Source organism: Carlito syrichta, unplaced genomic scaffold (assembly GCF_000164805.1).
Source record: "Carlito syrichta isolate Samal-C Ts95f unplaced genomic scaffold, Tarsius_syrichta-2.0.1 Scaffold309783, whole genome shotgun sequence".
Lineage (NCBI taxonomy): Eukaryota > Metazoa > Chordata > Mammalia > Primates > Tarsiidae > Carlito > Carlito syrichta.
The window spans coordinates 79,438-95,329 of record NW_007253879.1 but is presented as its reverse complement, the minus strand read 5'-3'; the positions used below and the strand labels follow the sequence as shown (position 1 = coordinate 95,329).

Below are 15,892 nucleotides of genomic sequence, written 5' to 3'. Positions count from 1 at the left end.
TTGCACGCGGCGGCGGCGGCGGCGGGGGCGTGGCCTCGTGGACCGGCGAGGCTCGTGGAGCAGCCCAGCCCCACCCGCCGGGGGAGGAGCCGGCGCATGTACATTGCACTGGGTCCGCGTTGCACGCCAGATGTCTCTCGGTCTCCGTGTGCCCATGGGCGTCCTCTCCTTCCTTCACTCATCTTTTCCTGGGCTCCAGCCTGTAGCAGACACCGTTTTAGATGCAACATTGTGCTACAACAGGAAAAATCCCAGCCTCGTGGAGTTTGCAGGGGCTCGCGCTCTCTTGAGCTTCATTAACTGCTTCCTCTATGCGTTGTCTTCTGTCAGACTCTTTAATTGGCAATTTATTTGTAATTTGGGATTCTATAACTTCTGTGGATTTTTGACAAAAATGTAGTCACGGATCTATTAAATGAATAACTCCTGATAAAATGCTGTAAATGGTAACACACATAGCCTTGTAATCTATCCTGGAGTTCCACAAACTATTGAAGCTGTCCCAGAAACAATGCTAGGCGTAGGATACAAGATATATAACACAGGATTCCTGCTCTTAAAGAAGTTTGCAAGGTTTTTTTGGGGGGGGGACGAACTGTTATCAGATTTTTGTGTGTTCAACAGTTTAAAAATAGTCACAGAAGAGAAGGGATTATTTAACTGTACAAGAAGGGACTCAATAAAACCCAGACTTATTTGGGGGAAGGCAGGCCCCATGTAGTACAGGCTTCCATCGCTAGGCAAGTGTTCTAGGAACCCATCAGCATCCGTGTACCAGCTGGCGTTGTGAAAGGCTGCAATCAGCTTCAGTGATTTCCCCCCCCCACTTTGGCGGGGCGGGGGGAGGGTAGGAGAGATCACCTGTTTGCCCATTTCATGATGGATGATTTACACAAACAACCTGTCCACACCATGCTGAGTGTTCAGAAGTTTTTAACTACACAGCATAACCCCCATGTGCGCCATACTCCCTATTCACCCAATCTCTCCCTAGTGACTCTTTTTTGTTGCCCTGAATGAAGAAAGTCCTCAAAGGGAAACGTTTTGCTGCTGTGGAAGAAGTGAAAAAAAAAAAAAAACAGTAGAAGAACTAAAAGGCATCAAAATTAACAAGTTAATAACTGTTTTGAGCTGTGGAAAAAAATGTCTCAATAGGTGTATTGCATCAAATGAGTACTTTGAAGGTGACAAGTTTAAACGTAAGAATACACAATTTTTTAATAAATAATTCCTGAAGGGATTTTTTTGGTGCCCCCGCCCCATGTGTGGCTGAGAAAGAAAGGCAAGCTTGACAAAGGAAACCTGGATATGACTACTTTAGTACTGATAGGGGTTTATTTGCCTTAATCACCTGGCCATACTGTACCTTTCTTGTTTCTTCTCTCCCCCTCTCTCTCCCAAGAAACTGAATATACAAACACAGTAGCCAGACTATATGTAAAAACAGAATGCTATCCCAAAACCTGCAGGAAAGTAGCCTAGGAAACCAGCCTACTGTGTGCAATAACCAGCCCAAGTTAGACTACTTTTTGTAGTATCCCAGTCTAGGAAGCCAAACAATAACCATTGTAGTTATCTACCCCAAATGGCCAGGACTTGAGTAATAACTGGCATCTTCCCTAATTTTTGTCTCTGTCAAATATGGACCCACCCTGAATTACTTACATAGCATCCTATGTAATTGATTACTTCTAATTAACAAACCTATAGCTCCTCCAATGAGGGCATGAGGGCATATCTGAAACTTTTCCTTTTTTCCACTTCAAAGCTTGCCTGCTCTGCCTGTCTTTTAGTCTCTGACAAACACAGGTGGTGATAGCTGACTCCCTTGCTATTGTAAACTCTGAATAAATTTGCCTTTCTCATTTTCATTTAGATGATTGGCACTTGCTGCTACATTCCTAAAGAAGATTCCTGCTATATGGACATGCCTCTCCTCTGGATAAATATAATAAAAGAAATGAAATGGTGACTCTCAGACCACCCCTCAGCAGGCTTTGGGGCCATACATTTCCTATCTAGGGAAGAACCAGAGGAATGAGATTGGTATCAAGACATTGACTTCAATATTTTGTCTAAAATGTCAGCCACAGCAACTTCCATCTAAGATCTGACCTTCTATCCAGTTCTGCCTGTCAAAACAGAATGTACTTCTCAGTGTTTCTTGTAACCCAAAGCTGCAGCTTCATAAGTAGGGAGGGTATTACCCTGTTAGCTTACCTCCTCCAAAAGCCACAGTTGAAAAGGTAAAGGTTCTAACCTGTTGGTTCAACAATTTTTCTTTACTTAGGCTGATGCTGTGGTCTGAAAGTTTGTGTCTTTCTCAAATTAATGTGTTGAAACCTAACCCCCAATGATGGTATTAAGAGGTGCGGCCTTATATTCATGTGTAGAAATTATGATATTAAGAGGTGATAAGATCACCGAGGTAGAGCCCTACTGAATGCTGTTAGTGCCCTTGTAAAAGAAGACAGAATGAACTGCCTTGTACGACCTCCATGTGGGGCTAGAGTTATTCCTTATGAGGAAACTGGCCATCACCAGGCATCAAGTCTGCCTGAGGCTTGTTCTTGGACTTCTAGTCTCCAGAACCATGATAAATACAGATGCTCCTCAACTTATGATGGTGTTATATCCCAATAAACCCATTGCTAATTTGAAAATATTTAGTAGAATGTGCATTTAATATACCTAACCTACTGAACATCATACCTTAGCATAGACTACCTTAAATGTGCTCAGAACACTTATATTAGCGTATAGTTAAGCAAAGTCATCTAACACAAAGCCTATTGTATAATAAAGTTATTATAAAGATTTTTGAATCAAAATTCAAATTTCAAGTACAGTCTTTACTGAATGCATATTACTTTTGCACTATTGTAAAGTCAGAAAATAGTAAGTCAAGCCATCATAAGTTAGAGACCATTTGCAAATGTTTGTTTTGATAAGTTACTGAGTTTATAGTACTTTTGTTATAACAGCCCAAATGGACTAATGCAGCAGGTAAGTTTGCAAAGTGAGAACATATTTTGTCCAAGATCCTGATGATTGGTGCAAAATTAAAATTTGATTTACTTTACAGTGACTCCATGAGATTGGAGAAACTGAGGCACAATTGTATGTATAATTAGAACTTTCTACTGTCATAGTGCTAGTAAAAGGAGCAGCAATTTGTAGCTAAGTATTTGATCTTAATAAGAAGTAGATCAAGAATCAAAGTTATTATTAGGAGGATCATATTGTGTGATCTCAAATTTTTGAGAGTGGAATGGGATACTATTAATAACATTTTTGGAATAACTGTCCTGAGCAAACTGGGACACATGGTCATTATAATTATTAAATTTGTGAATTATTGTTAAATTCTCCTCATTTCTATATCACAAGTTATTTTACACCGCAGTATGTGTCCTTGGCTGTCAGAGGCCTGATACAGGGAGACAGACTGGGATTCAAGATTTCCTGCCTGACATTTATAGAGTGCTCTTCAGTAATAATAACTGTAAGGGGTGAGGAGGCAGGATTCTGTGGAGAGATAAATTATGTGTTTATAACAAAGTTCTTAGACAATTTTACAGGAAGTGCAGGATCTGGAATGGTCCTTCAGAATTGTTGTTATTGTGACTAGAGGCTCATTTTTATATTATGAATCAGACAGTCATTGAATGTTTATATTCCTGAATCAAGAAGTCATTGGATATCACTGAATTAATTCCAGAGAGCAGGCTTAATCTTGAGAGAGGCTGTTAATTTTATTATTTTAAAAAAATTCTTCTACTGTCATTTTGGTAGAGTTTGAGAGGCAGGGGAATATAAATGTACACGTTCAATCTGCTATGTTTAACCACAGGCCCCCAAAATGATTTTTTAGAATATACTGTTTATCATCAGTTCATATCACCCTCCTGTTTAAATACCCCAATAATTTTCTACAAAGTCCTACATGATTAGGCCACTATCCACAACGCTGACTTCATCTTGTCACCATTCTTCCCACTATCACGTTATGCTCTTTTTGTTATAGAATTAGGTCTTCCTTTTTGTTATTTTATCTGTCTAAAATGATTTCCTCCTGCTGGCGTAAGGCTTGTTCATCAGCAGACTCACCTTCTCAAAGAGACCTTTTCTAACAACATTAGTATGTCTATAACCTAGTTTTGCTTTTTCATAGCACTTATGATCTGTTCATTGACTTTTTATTTTCTTTGCCTCACCAAAATGTAAGTTCTAAATGTCCTGTATGTTGTGTATTTTGATTACTGTTGCAGCTCCTGTTCCAAGCAGAAGGACTCTGTAACAGGCACTTTTTAACTATTAAAGGCTGAATGACAAAAATAAGGTATCTGTGACCTTGTAACCTTAAGCAAAGAACCCATCTTATCCTCCCTCTGGGTGCATGTTGGGAACTTGATACCTGCTAGCCCGATTAACCCTTTATTGATACCAGAATGGTGTGCTACTCAGCAGGTCCTCAGCACTGCTGGTTGCCCTTGGATCTGTCCCATGAACTCACTCATATGAACTCGTGAAGATCCCAGAGCCTGGTTTACTCTGCTAGCAAATCAAGAGTCAGATCCCTCAGGGGAGGAGAAAAAAAGATGGCAGTGGGCGGGGAATGCAGAAATGACTACGTCTCCCAGAAAACAGCGCGCCTCCCAGGATGCACCGCCACCCGAGCGGAGAGGAAGGGGCAAGCCGGGACTCCGCCCCTTCCGGGGTCCTGAGGAAGTGGTTGTTTGAATGCGAGTTGCGCCTTGGGCTGTTGAAGTCTCCAGCTCTTGTCCCGGTTAGCTGTGACTCTCTGGGTGCTTGGGAGGGCCTGGTCTCAGCCCTGCGGGCCAAGCGAGGGGTTGGCCGCCGCGCGCGCACTCCTGCGGGGGGACCAAGGCAGAGGTAGAGCGCAGCGCAGCCGGGCAGCTGCCGGGCCTCCAGGTGGTGAGGGCTGACGCCAGGTCCTTCCTCCTTAGGCGGGAAGCTCCGACCCGGTGGGCGTCTCAACAGGCTTCGGGTCCCGGCGGAGGCCGCTGGCGAGAACTCTGGGACTCGACCTTGGGCGCGCGGGCCCTCCTGCCTTGACCCCCGCCCCACCCGGCGTTCCCGCAGCCTGCGTGCGTCTCGCCTGCTCTGTCCGCGTCCCTGTCGTGCTGTGCCTGACCGTGTCCCCTACGCCGAGAGAGAGGAACCTCCGCGGTGACTTATTCCCTCCCGGGAGTCGAGGGACGTCCCTTCTAGAGTCGGACTTATTTTCACTTCTCAGGCGAGAAAAGACAGAAGCTTGTAGAGAGGTCTCGTAAAGGTGCATTACTTAAACGAAGGGAACCGTGTCCGTCGTTTCCTTTTCCTCTTTGTCTTTGAGTTATCCTTGGCTGAACGATGATCTGCAGTGGGAAGCGGGTGGCAGTGATGCTTCATAGCCGGCACCCCCTAAAATCCAAAAGCGACAACTGATCTGGTATGACTCATGTTACCGACCAAGCCTCACACAGGTAAGATGTCTCACCTAAAATGATGAAACCTGCCTTGTTACCCTGTTTTCTGGACTCTGGAACGAGTGCTCTTTTCTGCTACTCCGCTTCTGCTTTTTTTTGCTCTTTGCGTTTAGGGTGCTGTTAAAGCAGGACTGAGCTAGCTTTTTGGCTTCCGTCCTTTTTTGGTTGTGGCGACGTGTTTGAGCCAGGGCTTCCTTACAGGTAGAGTGATTATAATAGTACTTAAATTAATTTCATATCCGTAACGCTGTTTAAATGTGAACTATTATTAGGATGTGTTTATTTAGCCTCTCCATTATAACTAACTTTAATGTTCTTTATTTAGATGCATCAGTTGATAAATAAGTTTATTCACTTTTTCTTACCTGGAATTTTTTTTTTTTTTTTTTCCCTTGAGTCCGGGTCTCTATGGCTCAGGCTGGAGTGCACCGGCAGGGTCATGGCTCACCACAGACTGAACCTCCTGGGCTCAGGCAATCCTTCTGCCTTATTCTCCTGAGTAACTGGGACTACAGGTGTGTGCCACCGTACGTGGCTAATTAAAAATTTTTTTTTGTAGGGATGAGGTTTTGCTATGTTGCCCAGGCTGCTGTCAAATTCCTGAACTCAAGTCATCCTCCCACTTCGGCCTCCCAAAGTGCTAGGATTATAGGCGTGAGCCACAAGTGCCTGGCCACTGAACAATTTTTTTAATGCCATGTTTTCTTCATCTTGGATCAGAGATACTGTTTGAAATATTTTATTTTTAAAATTATTTGTTTTCGTTATTATTGAATGAAACCAATAATAATATTTGTTTTGAAACCATTAACTTGAAATTTTGGTTGAGACATAAATATATGTATAAATAGCAATGTAAACTATTATAGTTTATATATTTGAGGAACAGTGAGTACATTGAAAATTTCATCATCAAAATAATCCAGCATTAAATACCAAATAGTTGTCTCAAATCATTTTATGAAATGCATGTTTCTTCAAGTCTTAATTGAAACTTAAAAATAATGTTGTGTTCTTTTCTAGCTACCTGTCATACCATGCTTTCCTGTGATATTTGTGGTGAAACAGTAACCTCAGAACCAGACATGAAGGCTCACCTCCTAATTGTTCACACGGAAAATGAAGTTATATGTCCGTTTTGCAAGTTGTCAGGTGTGAATTACGAAGAAATGTGTTTTCATATTGAAACTGCTCATTTTGAGCAGAATGCATTAGGAAGAAACTTTGAGAGGGTCAGTACAGTACAATATGAAACTTCAGATCACAAGAAAGACAACACCCTACAGTGTGTAATGGAAGTTAATTCAAGTATCCATTCAGCCTGTGCATCTAATCCAAAAAGTTCAGCACAAAGCCTCCCTAACGATAGTGCTTTAAAACATGAAGCCTTCTCTTCAGAGAACTTAACTGAATCTAGAAAATTCCTGAAAAGTAGGGTAAAACACTCTAACATAACCGAGATAAAAGGATCAATTTATGAAACAGTGTACAGTCCTCCGGAATGTCCATTCTGTGGAAAAATAGAGGCGCATAGTCAAGATATGGAAACTCATGTGAAAATAAAGCATGCCAGTCTTTTAGACATTCCACTACAAGGTAAAGTGTCTGTTGTATTATAAATTATCAGGAAGTCTCAAGTAAGCATGGGTTGTCTTAAAAGTTGGTTTGTTAGATTACTACAACTATGTTTTTAATTCCATTTTATGTCTGTAGCATTGTTCATTTGCCGTTATTGAAATAGAAAATTATCGAGAAAAATTTTGATACAGAGATAAAATGTTTCAGCTAAATTGAAAAGTAGTTTTGGAAACTTTTTGTTCAGTTTCCAGAGGGTATTATTTTTGTTTTCACTAGCTTGTGGCATCTGGACTGTCCCAGACTCTGACTTTGTGCTGAGTTCTAGTTTGACTCCATTATGACTAGAGAAGATATTCTGTCTGATATCAGTTCTTATGTTTGTTGGGGCTTATTTTGTGGCACAAGGTATGGTCTATCTTGGTACATGTTCCTAGGTAACTCAGTACTAACCCTTAACTTCAGCTGCATTCCACAGACTATTGCATATCCTTTAATTTTGTGCAAGATTTAAATCTTGTTTGTCTTTGCTTTCTGTATTTTATAAAGTGCTCTTTACTCTGAGGCCAAAATGGTATTCTCATATATTTTCTTATAGAAATTTTAATGTTTTGTCCTTTTTTCACACTTTGTTCTACTCCATCTAGATTGTGTGTATGTGAGTGTATATTGTGTGTTCTTTGTGTACAGTATGAACTAGAGATGTAATTTTTAATATTTTCCTATAAGGAAACCTGGTTTATTATTGATTCATAATATTTTTTCTGTCTTTCATTAACTTTTTATATCTGTATGGGTCAGTTTCTGGTCTGTTGGTTCTGCTTTATCTACTTGGGTATTATTTCCTTATGACACCATTTTAATAACTATTTTGTAGCATGTCATCGATGTCAGGACAATTCTTCTGTCATTCTTCATTTTCACTATCAACTTAGACTTTCTCAGCCTTTCATTTTCTGTTTGAGTTTTAGAACCATTTTGTCAAGTTTCATGCAAATTCTGTTGGAATTGTTTTAAATTGGATCAAAGTACATCTCCACATTAATTCAGGTCATCTTTTGTATCCCTCAATGCAATTTTATGAGTTGTTTTTTATTGTACATTTGTGTTAGCATTATTCCTGGGTAGTTTATAGGTTCTTTGCTTTGTAAGTTAGATTTTTTCCTCTTCTGAAATTACCTTTTACAGTTTCCTAGAAGCATTATCAATTTTTTTTTTTGAAAGCAGGATTTATTAAGAAAAGCTCCCACAGTGGGAAAGTACCTGAAGGGGTGCCTCAAATTTTTTATATATAGTGAAGTAGGTATCTAATTTTGTTCAGTTCTTTCTAAATGTAATAATCCATTGACTCCCTTGAGTGTTCTAAGTAGATGATTTTATTGTCTGCTAATAATGAAAATTTTATAGACTGCTGCAAGGATTCCCATTGATGAGAAATGCCTGACAGTGTACTGCTGATACTGTTTCTCGGTAAACTCGTGTCCAGTGTGACTTATGGTAGTCTTGTGAATTTGACTGTGTTTACTTAGTGAAAAAAAAGACCTTGCTGTTGTAGGGGTACAGAAGTGGAATAGATAGATAGCTATCTTTAGCCAGTGTTCAGTTACAACAAATGGAACAGGTGGGTTTGCAGGTAGTTTAAGAGAATGATTATCAGATAGAGGATCTATAGAATCTAGGCTGGAAAGTAAATAAAAACACAAGGGAGGTGATGAATAACAAAAATATAGGGCCTATATATATTCTGTCTAGAGGTTTTAATTAGGTCAGAGGTGTTTGTTTTGTTTTGTTTTGTTTTGAGTCAGGGTCTTACTCTGTCACCCAGACTGGAGTGCAGTGGCATGATCACGACTTACTACAGCCTCCCTTCTGGGCTCAAGTGATCCTTCTGCATCAGCCTCCCAAGTGGCTGGGACTACAGGTACATACTACCACACCTGGCTAATTTTTAAAAAATTTTTGTGGAGATGAGGTCTTCCTGTGTTGCCCACACTGATCTCAAATTCCCACACTCAAGCAGTCCTCCTGCTTTGGCCTCCTAAAGTGCTGGCATTATGGACGTGAGGCAACGCACCTGACCAGTCACAGACTTCAGAGTGGAGGAATTAAAAGATGGTGGAAGGATTGGTAGTTAGAGGAAAGATATTTTGAAATGGAGATATCAGAGGTGGTTTGGCTGTTAGTGATGATAAAACAAGTGTATAATTATGTCATTCAGTGGGTAAACTAGGGTGAAGGAAATGATTGTTGTAAGTGAAGGCACAGACCATCCCGATGAATATTGAAGTCGCTAAGAATGATCACAGTGGTTGGGCATGGTGGATCACACCTATAATCCCAGCACTTTGAGAGACCGAGGTGAGAGGATTACCTGAGCCCACGGGTTCGAGACCAGGCTGGGCAACTTGGTGAGACCTTGTGTCTACAATAAATCAAAAAATAAGCTGCCTGTAGTTCCAGCTACTTGGAAGGCTGAGGCGGAAGGATGACCTGAGACCATCAGGTCGAGGCTGCGGTGGCCGTGAGTGTGCCACTGCACTCCAGCCTGGGCAACAGAGTGAGATTCAAACTCAAAAAAAAAAAGAATGATCACAGTATAAAGACTAGGATACTAAAATCTTCATTAAATGAAAGGAAGTATCTAGGATTTCAGAAAATATTAGCCACTAAGAAAGGCATGAGATGCTGCATTCTGGTGACACAGACTAGTATAAGGATGAGGCTTTCAAGGAAAGAAGAAGACTGGTGTGGCAGTGATGAAAAGGAGGAAAAGGAACATCTTTTGTACTTGCAGGGTCCTGAATTATGAAAGAAAAATTTCCTCTGTGTTTGGGGCTGTAGAGGAAAGGGGGTCTCGTGGGTCAACCAGATTTCAGTGAAGGCAAGAAAGTAAAGTGACTATCTAGAGACGGATCATGTGTATAGAGAAGCTGACTGATGACAGACTATGGTTTTTGGAGCGTGGTAGTAGGTTTGGGAGGATAGGAGGGGAGATAGCTTGGGTCAGATTAGAGAATGTAATTAACACAGCTAATGACCACTTAGGATGGATTAACAGAAGACTCCATGATGAGGGCTAACCTGTGAGACTTAGACTTCTGGTGGTAGAAAAGATATACCAGGATGTGAGGTGCAGTGGTTTAATGTTGAGGAAGGAACCAGAAGGAATGGTCGTATTGGATTGCAATAGTGTGATGGTCAGAGGTAAGCAAAGACCTCCTGGGCATTGGTTTTGAGGCATTTATGGTAGTGCACTGACTGAAAGACCTCTCCTATATTCTGCAGCATTGCTTATGGAAGCCATACCTTTAGCTCTTAGTGCTGCTTTTGGAAATATCCCCTGAGTACTTCTTAATACTTCATTTTTTTCTTAGATTTTGCCAGGCGCATGGCTCACACCTGTAATCCCAGCACTTTGGGAGGCCAAGGCAGGACAATGATTTGAGCCCAGGAGTTAGAGATCAGCCTAAGCAACATAGCGAGACCTCATCTCTACAAAAAATTTAAAAATTAGCCAGGCATGGTGATGCATACCTGTAGTCCCAGCTACAGGTGTGCAGAAGGATCACCTAAGTCCAGGAGGTTGAGGCTGCATAATCTGTGATTGTGTAACTGCATTTCAGCCTGGGTGACAGTGTGTGAGAGACCCAGATTCAAAAATAATTGTCATTGATTTTTTAATTTCAATTATTATATTTTTCATTTTTAATATTTTCTTTTAACACCTTTTTGTTTTTGTTTTATAACTTTTTATTCTGATTTCAAAGACTCAGTTCCCTCCCTTATTTCAGAGAAGATTTTGAACATTTTTATTTTACAATCCTTTGAAGATTGCTGTTAGGTCCATTTCTTCACAGGTGGCTTCTTAGGTTTGTAGATATCTGGGCTATTTTGTGTGACATTGGACTTTTCAGTGTGTTTTGCAATTCACATGTTAGTATTCATCTGTTAAGGGAGTTTTCTCTCACATGATCCCCTCACATGGAAGTGGTTTCATGGTTCCTTCACCCTGGCTGTTCACGGTATCCTTCAGACCAGGCCTTCACCTTCTCTGCACAATTCTGGGTCCCTGTTCTGTGCCCATTGTCTAGGCCACAGTCTTGCTGAGGTACCACCTCTGTTCTTCCAAGCTGCATCTATCTCCCTGCAGTGCTGTCTGGCAGATGCAGCTCTTTAATCTCCTGCTCCCGGGTAGGCAGTGTGATCCCGGGGCCCAGCTCTATACCGGATGCTTAAGTTAGCTGCTTATCACTCAGTTTGGCGCGTGCTGAGAATGTAGCCCTAAAAACCAATGTCCACACTGCCCTTACTTGCCACCTTGGTTTTCCTTTCTACTTTTCTTGTTTGACTACAATTCTGAGTGTTTATTATTAACATTTTTTTTTCCTTTGGAGTGGTAAGAGAGGTTTCTGCTATGCTCAGTCTTCCATTTTGACCCTAGAAGTAGAAAGATAACTTTTAAATCCAACTACAAAGAGCTTTTGTTTTTATTATAAGGTTAAAAGATGCTAGTCTTTGATAGGGGGTGAAAATCTAAGAGTTTTAAAAATAAAATCAATTTAACTGTGTCTCTAATACAGACTGTGATCAGCCACTCTATGACTGCCCTATTTGTGGGCTAACGTGTGCAAACTACCATATTCTCCAGGAACATGTTGACTTGCACTTAGAAGAGAGCAGCTTTCAACAAGGTATGTTTATATGTTAAAAGAGAAAAATACCATAATTTCTACTTCCTAGGACACATGTCTAACTTTTAGATTAATGATCTAAAAATAAATATATTATTGAAAAGTAAATCTGTTCCTTTAAGAAATTTTTTCACAGAAAAGTTGTAAAAGATAGACTGTTTGACCAACATCCAGACTAGGACTGTGTATCCTGGGGGTTTGTCCCAGAGCACCAGTATTTAGAATACAAACATGATTTTAACTAAATATGCAGTAAAAGTATTTTATTTACTAGTAGAAGCCATTTCTTCAGCAGCTAGGAATAAATGAAGTTACTATTTGGTCAGCAAAAATTGCCAAACTAGGAAACTGCTATATGGCACATATAATCTTGAAAAACAGTGTGAGCTATGTAACCAAAATGTCTTTTGGTGCATTTCCAGCTGCTTGCCCCAGCTACTAAAATTACTTACTAGTTTTACTTTTGGTTTTATAAAAGTATACTGGATCTATAAAAGTTTTTCTCTGCCTCTGTGTTTTCTAATGGTGGCATTGACTAAGTAATCATCATGGTGCTTTAGAAACTGAAAGATCCCACATGAGTTTTACCGACCTACTGAAAAAAAACGTAAAGTAGATCCCAAGAGAAACCAACTGTGTTCTATTCTATTTTAATTTCTTAAGGTATGTAGATAACTCCTGCTACTGAATCTTTAGTGTCCAGTATTGATGATCCTAGTACCAATACCAGTCTTCATGGTTAACACTGGTTAACCATGGTCTTCATGGTTAACATTACCAGCTCACTTAGCCTGGTCTTCATGGTTAACATTACCTGCTCACTTAGCCTAACCCAGAGATGAAATTACTGGAGCAGAGATGGAAAAGTTCTCTACTCTGGTAGTTTACTACTGTCTAATATAGCTGGTGTGTTATCTTTCTTTGGACAAGACTGCAGTAGAATACTGTGAAAGGATAGCCCTTTTGAAGCTGAATGTCTGATAATCTTACTCTGTTTATGATAGGCTTTGTATGGTCACATATATTATGATGTAAGCCTGTAGTATATAATGCGGGAAGATAGGTCTAAGTAAATCACTGTAGATAGCCTCAGGGTACACTAAAAATCACTAGTGAGTTGGACATATCCAAGAATGCAAAAGGGTACAAATAACAAGGTGTAGCAGTGGCTGAAAGGTTTGATCCTAGTACCAGTACCAGTCTATTCAGTGACTTAATTAAGCCATCAGGTTAAGGGAACAGGGTGTGGCCAAGAAGCTACTGACTGATGGATCCGGGGGATACTGGATAGAGAGGAAGCAGGGTGAGATGTTGAGCTATACTGTTTGGGACCAAACTGTAACTAAGTTATCTAACACCTGTACTTTGTAAATTTATATTTTTATGCCCTTTATTATTTTCTTTTTCTTCCCTAGTATTTCTTTGAAAAATCATTCTGCCTTTGTTGTGTTAAGGAACATCAGTGAAGGGTGTTACTTAACCTCTTAGAGTACTGATTTCCTCAATAAATAATTATACCTATTTCATAAGGTTGTAATGATGATCAAATGAGATAATTAATGAAAAGTGTTTGTCATAGCTTAAATACTCAGTGAATATTAGTTGTCATTTAAATGGATGTTATTCCTTATAGAAGCAGTTCTAAGTTTTTATTTTTGTGCTTGGTTGTTTCATGACATCATAATCATGAGTAAATGGCAAATAATAGCGTTTGCTCTATTTTGAAAAAAGGTATTAACTAATAAGTAAACTTTAGTGCAGCAGTTATTTTATTCTGAACATTAAAAATACCTAACAGGCATGGATAAAGTCCAGTGCTCTGCTGATCTAGAATTGGCTCACCAGCTTCAACAAGAAGAAGACAGAAAGAGATCTGAAGAATCCAGACAAGAAATAGAAGAATTTCAGAAGCTGCAGGTACAAAGATTAATATTTTGATTAGGTGGAGTTCTTAACTGCTTTCAAATATGCTTTCAAGACTTCAGCCTATTTTTGTTTTGTTATTATTCAAAAAATTATATATGTATTTTATAATTCATAATAGTCATTTGCAAGTACTCATTCTAGTCAGGTACTGGGATGATTGCTTCATACATAATGTACAGAAAGAATCCTTGTAACTAATCCATGGAGAAGTTATTTTAGCCTCCCTGTCATTTTTTCACATGAAGAAATGAAGAGAAAGAATGTTAAGTAATTTGCTCAGAGTCAGGCAGCTATTAAGTAGTAAAGCTTAGGTTCAAACCTATGTAAGTTGATGGGACAAGTTAGGGAACAAATACTTCAGAATTTAAATGTTTGTATGGATACCTGGAAGTGAGATTTATACTTAGAATATTGTCTCCTGAATCTTTTGTTTTGTTTTTTTTGGATCGGAGTCTCACTGTTGCCTAGTCTGGAATGCAATGGCATGCTCACGGCCACTGCAGCCTCGACCTGATGGTCTCAGGTCATCCTTCCGCCTCAGCCTCCCAAGTTGCTGGAACTACAGGCATATGCACCACATCCGCTAAAAATTTGATTCATTGTAGAGACGAGGTCTTGCCAAGTTGCCCAGGCTGGTCTCAAACCCCTGGGCTCAGGCAGTCCTCTCACCTCCCAAAGTGCTGGGATCACAGGTGTGCACCACAGCCAGCTGTCTCCTGAATCTTAAATGCTTTTACAGGTGCAATTTCAGGCACTTAGAAAGAACCATTTTTAATGGAAAATGCTTTTAAAGATATTTGAATGGTGGTATGTGTCAGATTAAACCGGCAGTATGTTATATTTTTAATTCATTTACATTTTAAACGTCAGTTTCTTCTTTTCTCAATCCTAATTTTTGGACTGTAGTGTTGTCTGTGCTAATGATGCTCATGGAGTTTTTCATGGTTTTTTTCTATATGTTAATAGGATAGTGTATAAATTTAAAAAGTCTTATGATTGAACAGGTTTGAAATTATTCAATTAAACATGTTTATATATTTTAGGACTTCTCACAGCCTTTAATATACAAGTGTGCATTGTATGTATCATAATTTTCCGAGACTTATTTAACCTCTTTTTTTCTCAGATATCTTACATGGCTGTTGTTCCTTGGAATGTTCTTTGGGAGGTCTAATTTAGGACCTTTTTCTCACTGATGATTCATTTGCTTACAGAATATTTTCCTGCCAGGAGTCAGAGGAGGAAAGAAAATTGGCTTTTTCCAAGTCTTTTTAGGTCTTACATAATTTTGAACATTATCAATACAAAAAGTTTCCAGTATTTAGGAGGTTTGTGACATAACTTTGCAAATGAATTGTTTAGGTCTCAGGGAGGCTTTCCATAGAGACAGTATTATACACACTACTTGAGATTCTCTATCCGGTATACAAAAAACAGTTCATTTACTGCGTAGCATGGTTGACTAAAGGAATTATGGGTTAAGTAGACCTTTGTGAACTAGCCTGGGAATCAAATAACAGGAATTCACAAGCTTCCTTGAAAAAATTAACAATATGTTCAGAACTCTTCTGCCTTTCACAATATTTACAGGAGAAAGACAGGACCCTCTATTTTTCCTACCATAAGGAAAGCAAGTCTTTTGCTAGAGGTTGATTATAGACAAGATATTGTTAATTATTAAGTTAGGGATTGTGTGTGTGTGTGTGTACGTGTATACACGTGCTTGAGAGAGAGGAGAAGGGGGAGAGAGGGAGAGAGAAAGATAGAGAGAGATTGAGAGGCAGAGAAAGAGAGATTGAGGGATTTTTTTAGTCTATAAACTGGAATGTTTCAACATACATTTCCAAATAAATAAAAATGTGGTAAATTTCCATCCACATTAAGGTTCCAGGACATAAAAATTAAGTCATTTGTTTTTGTGTCCAATAGAGACAATATGGTTTAGATAATTCTGGAGGATACAAACAACAACAACTGCGAAATATGGAGATAGAAGTCAATAGAGGAAGAATGCATCCATCTGAATTTCATAGAAGAAAAGCTGATATGATGGAAGCCTTAGCTGTTGGTATTGATGATGGAAAAACAAGAACTTCTGGTGAGTACTTAAATATCACTGTTGAGTACTTAAACATCACAGTCATATTGTTTTTTTTTTGTTTTTTTTTTTTTTGAGTTGGAGTCTCACTCTGTTGCCCAGACTGGAGT

At 39.4% G+C, this 15,892-nt stretch overlaps 1 protein-coding gene across 1 annotated transcript in view; it reads left to right on the top strand.

The window, feature by feature from the left end:
- Positions 1-4,742: 4,742 nt before the first annotated feature.
- Positions 4,743-15,892, top strand: part of ZUFSP (zinc finger with UFM1 specific peptidase domain) — a 25,024-nt gene continuing 13,874 nt past the window's right edge. The window contains exons 1-5 of the mRNA XM_008067826.1: positions 4,743-5,489; positions 6,516-7,088; positions 11,648-11,758; positions 13,557-13,675; positions 15,614-15,782. Of these exons, the coding sequence (XP_008066017.1) occupies positions 5,465-5,489; positions 6,516-7,088; positions 11,648-11,758; positions 13,557-13,675; positions 15,614-15,782 (997 nt within the window). The 5' untranslated portion in view covers positions 4,743-5,464. The remainder of the gene's footprint in view (positions 5,490-6,515; positions 7,089-11,647; positions 11,759-13,556; positions 13,676-15,613; positions 15,783-15,892) is intronic.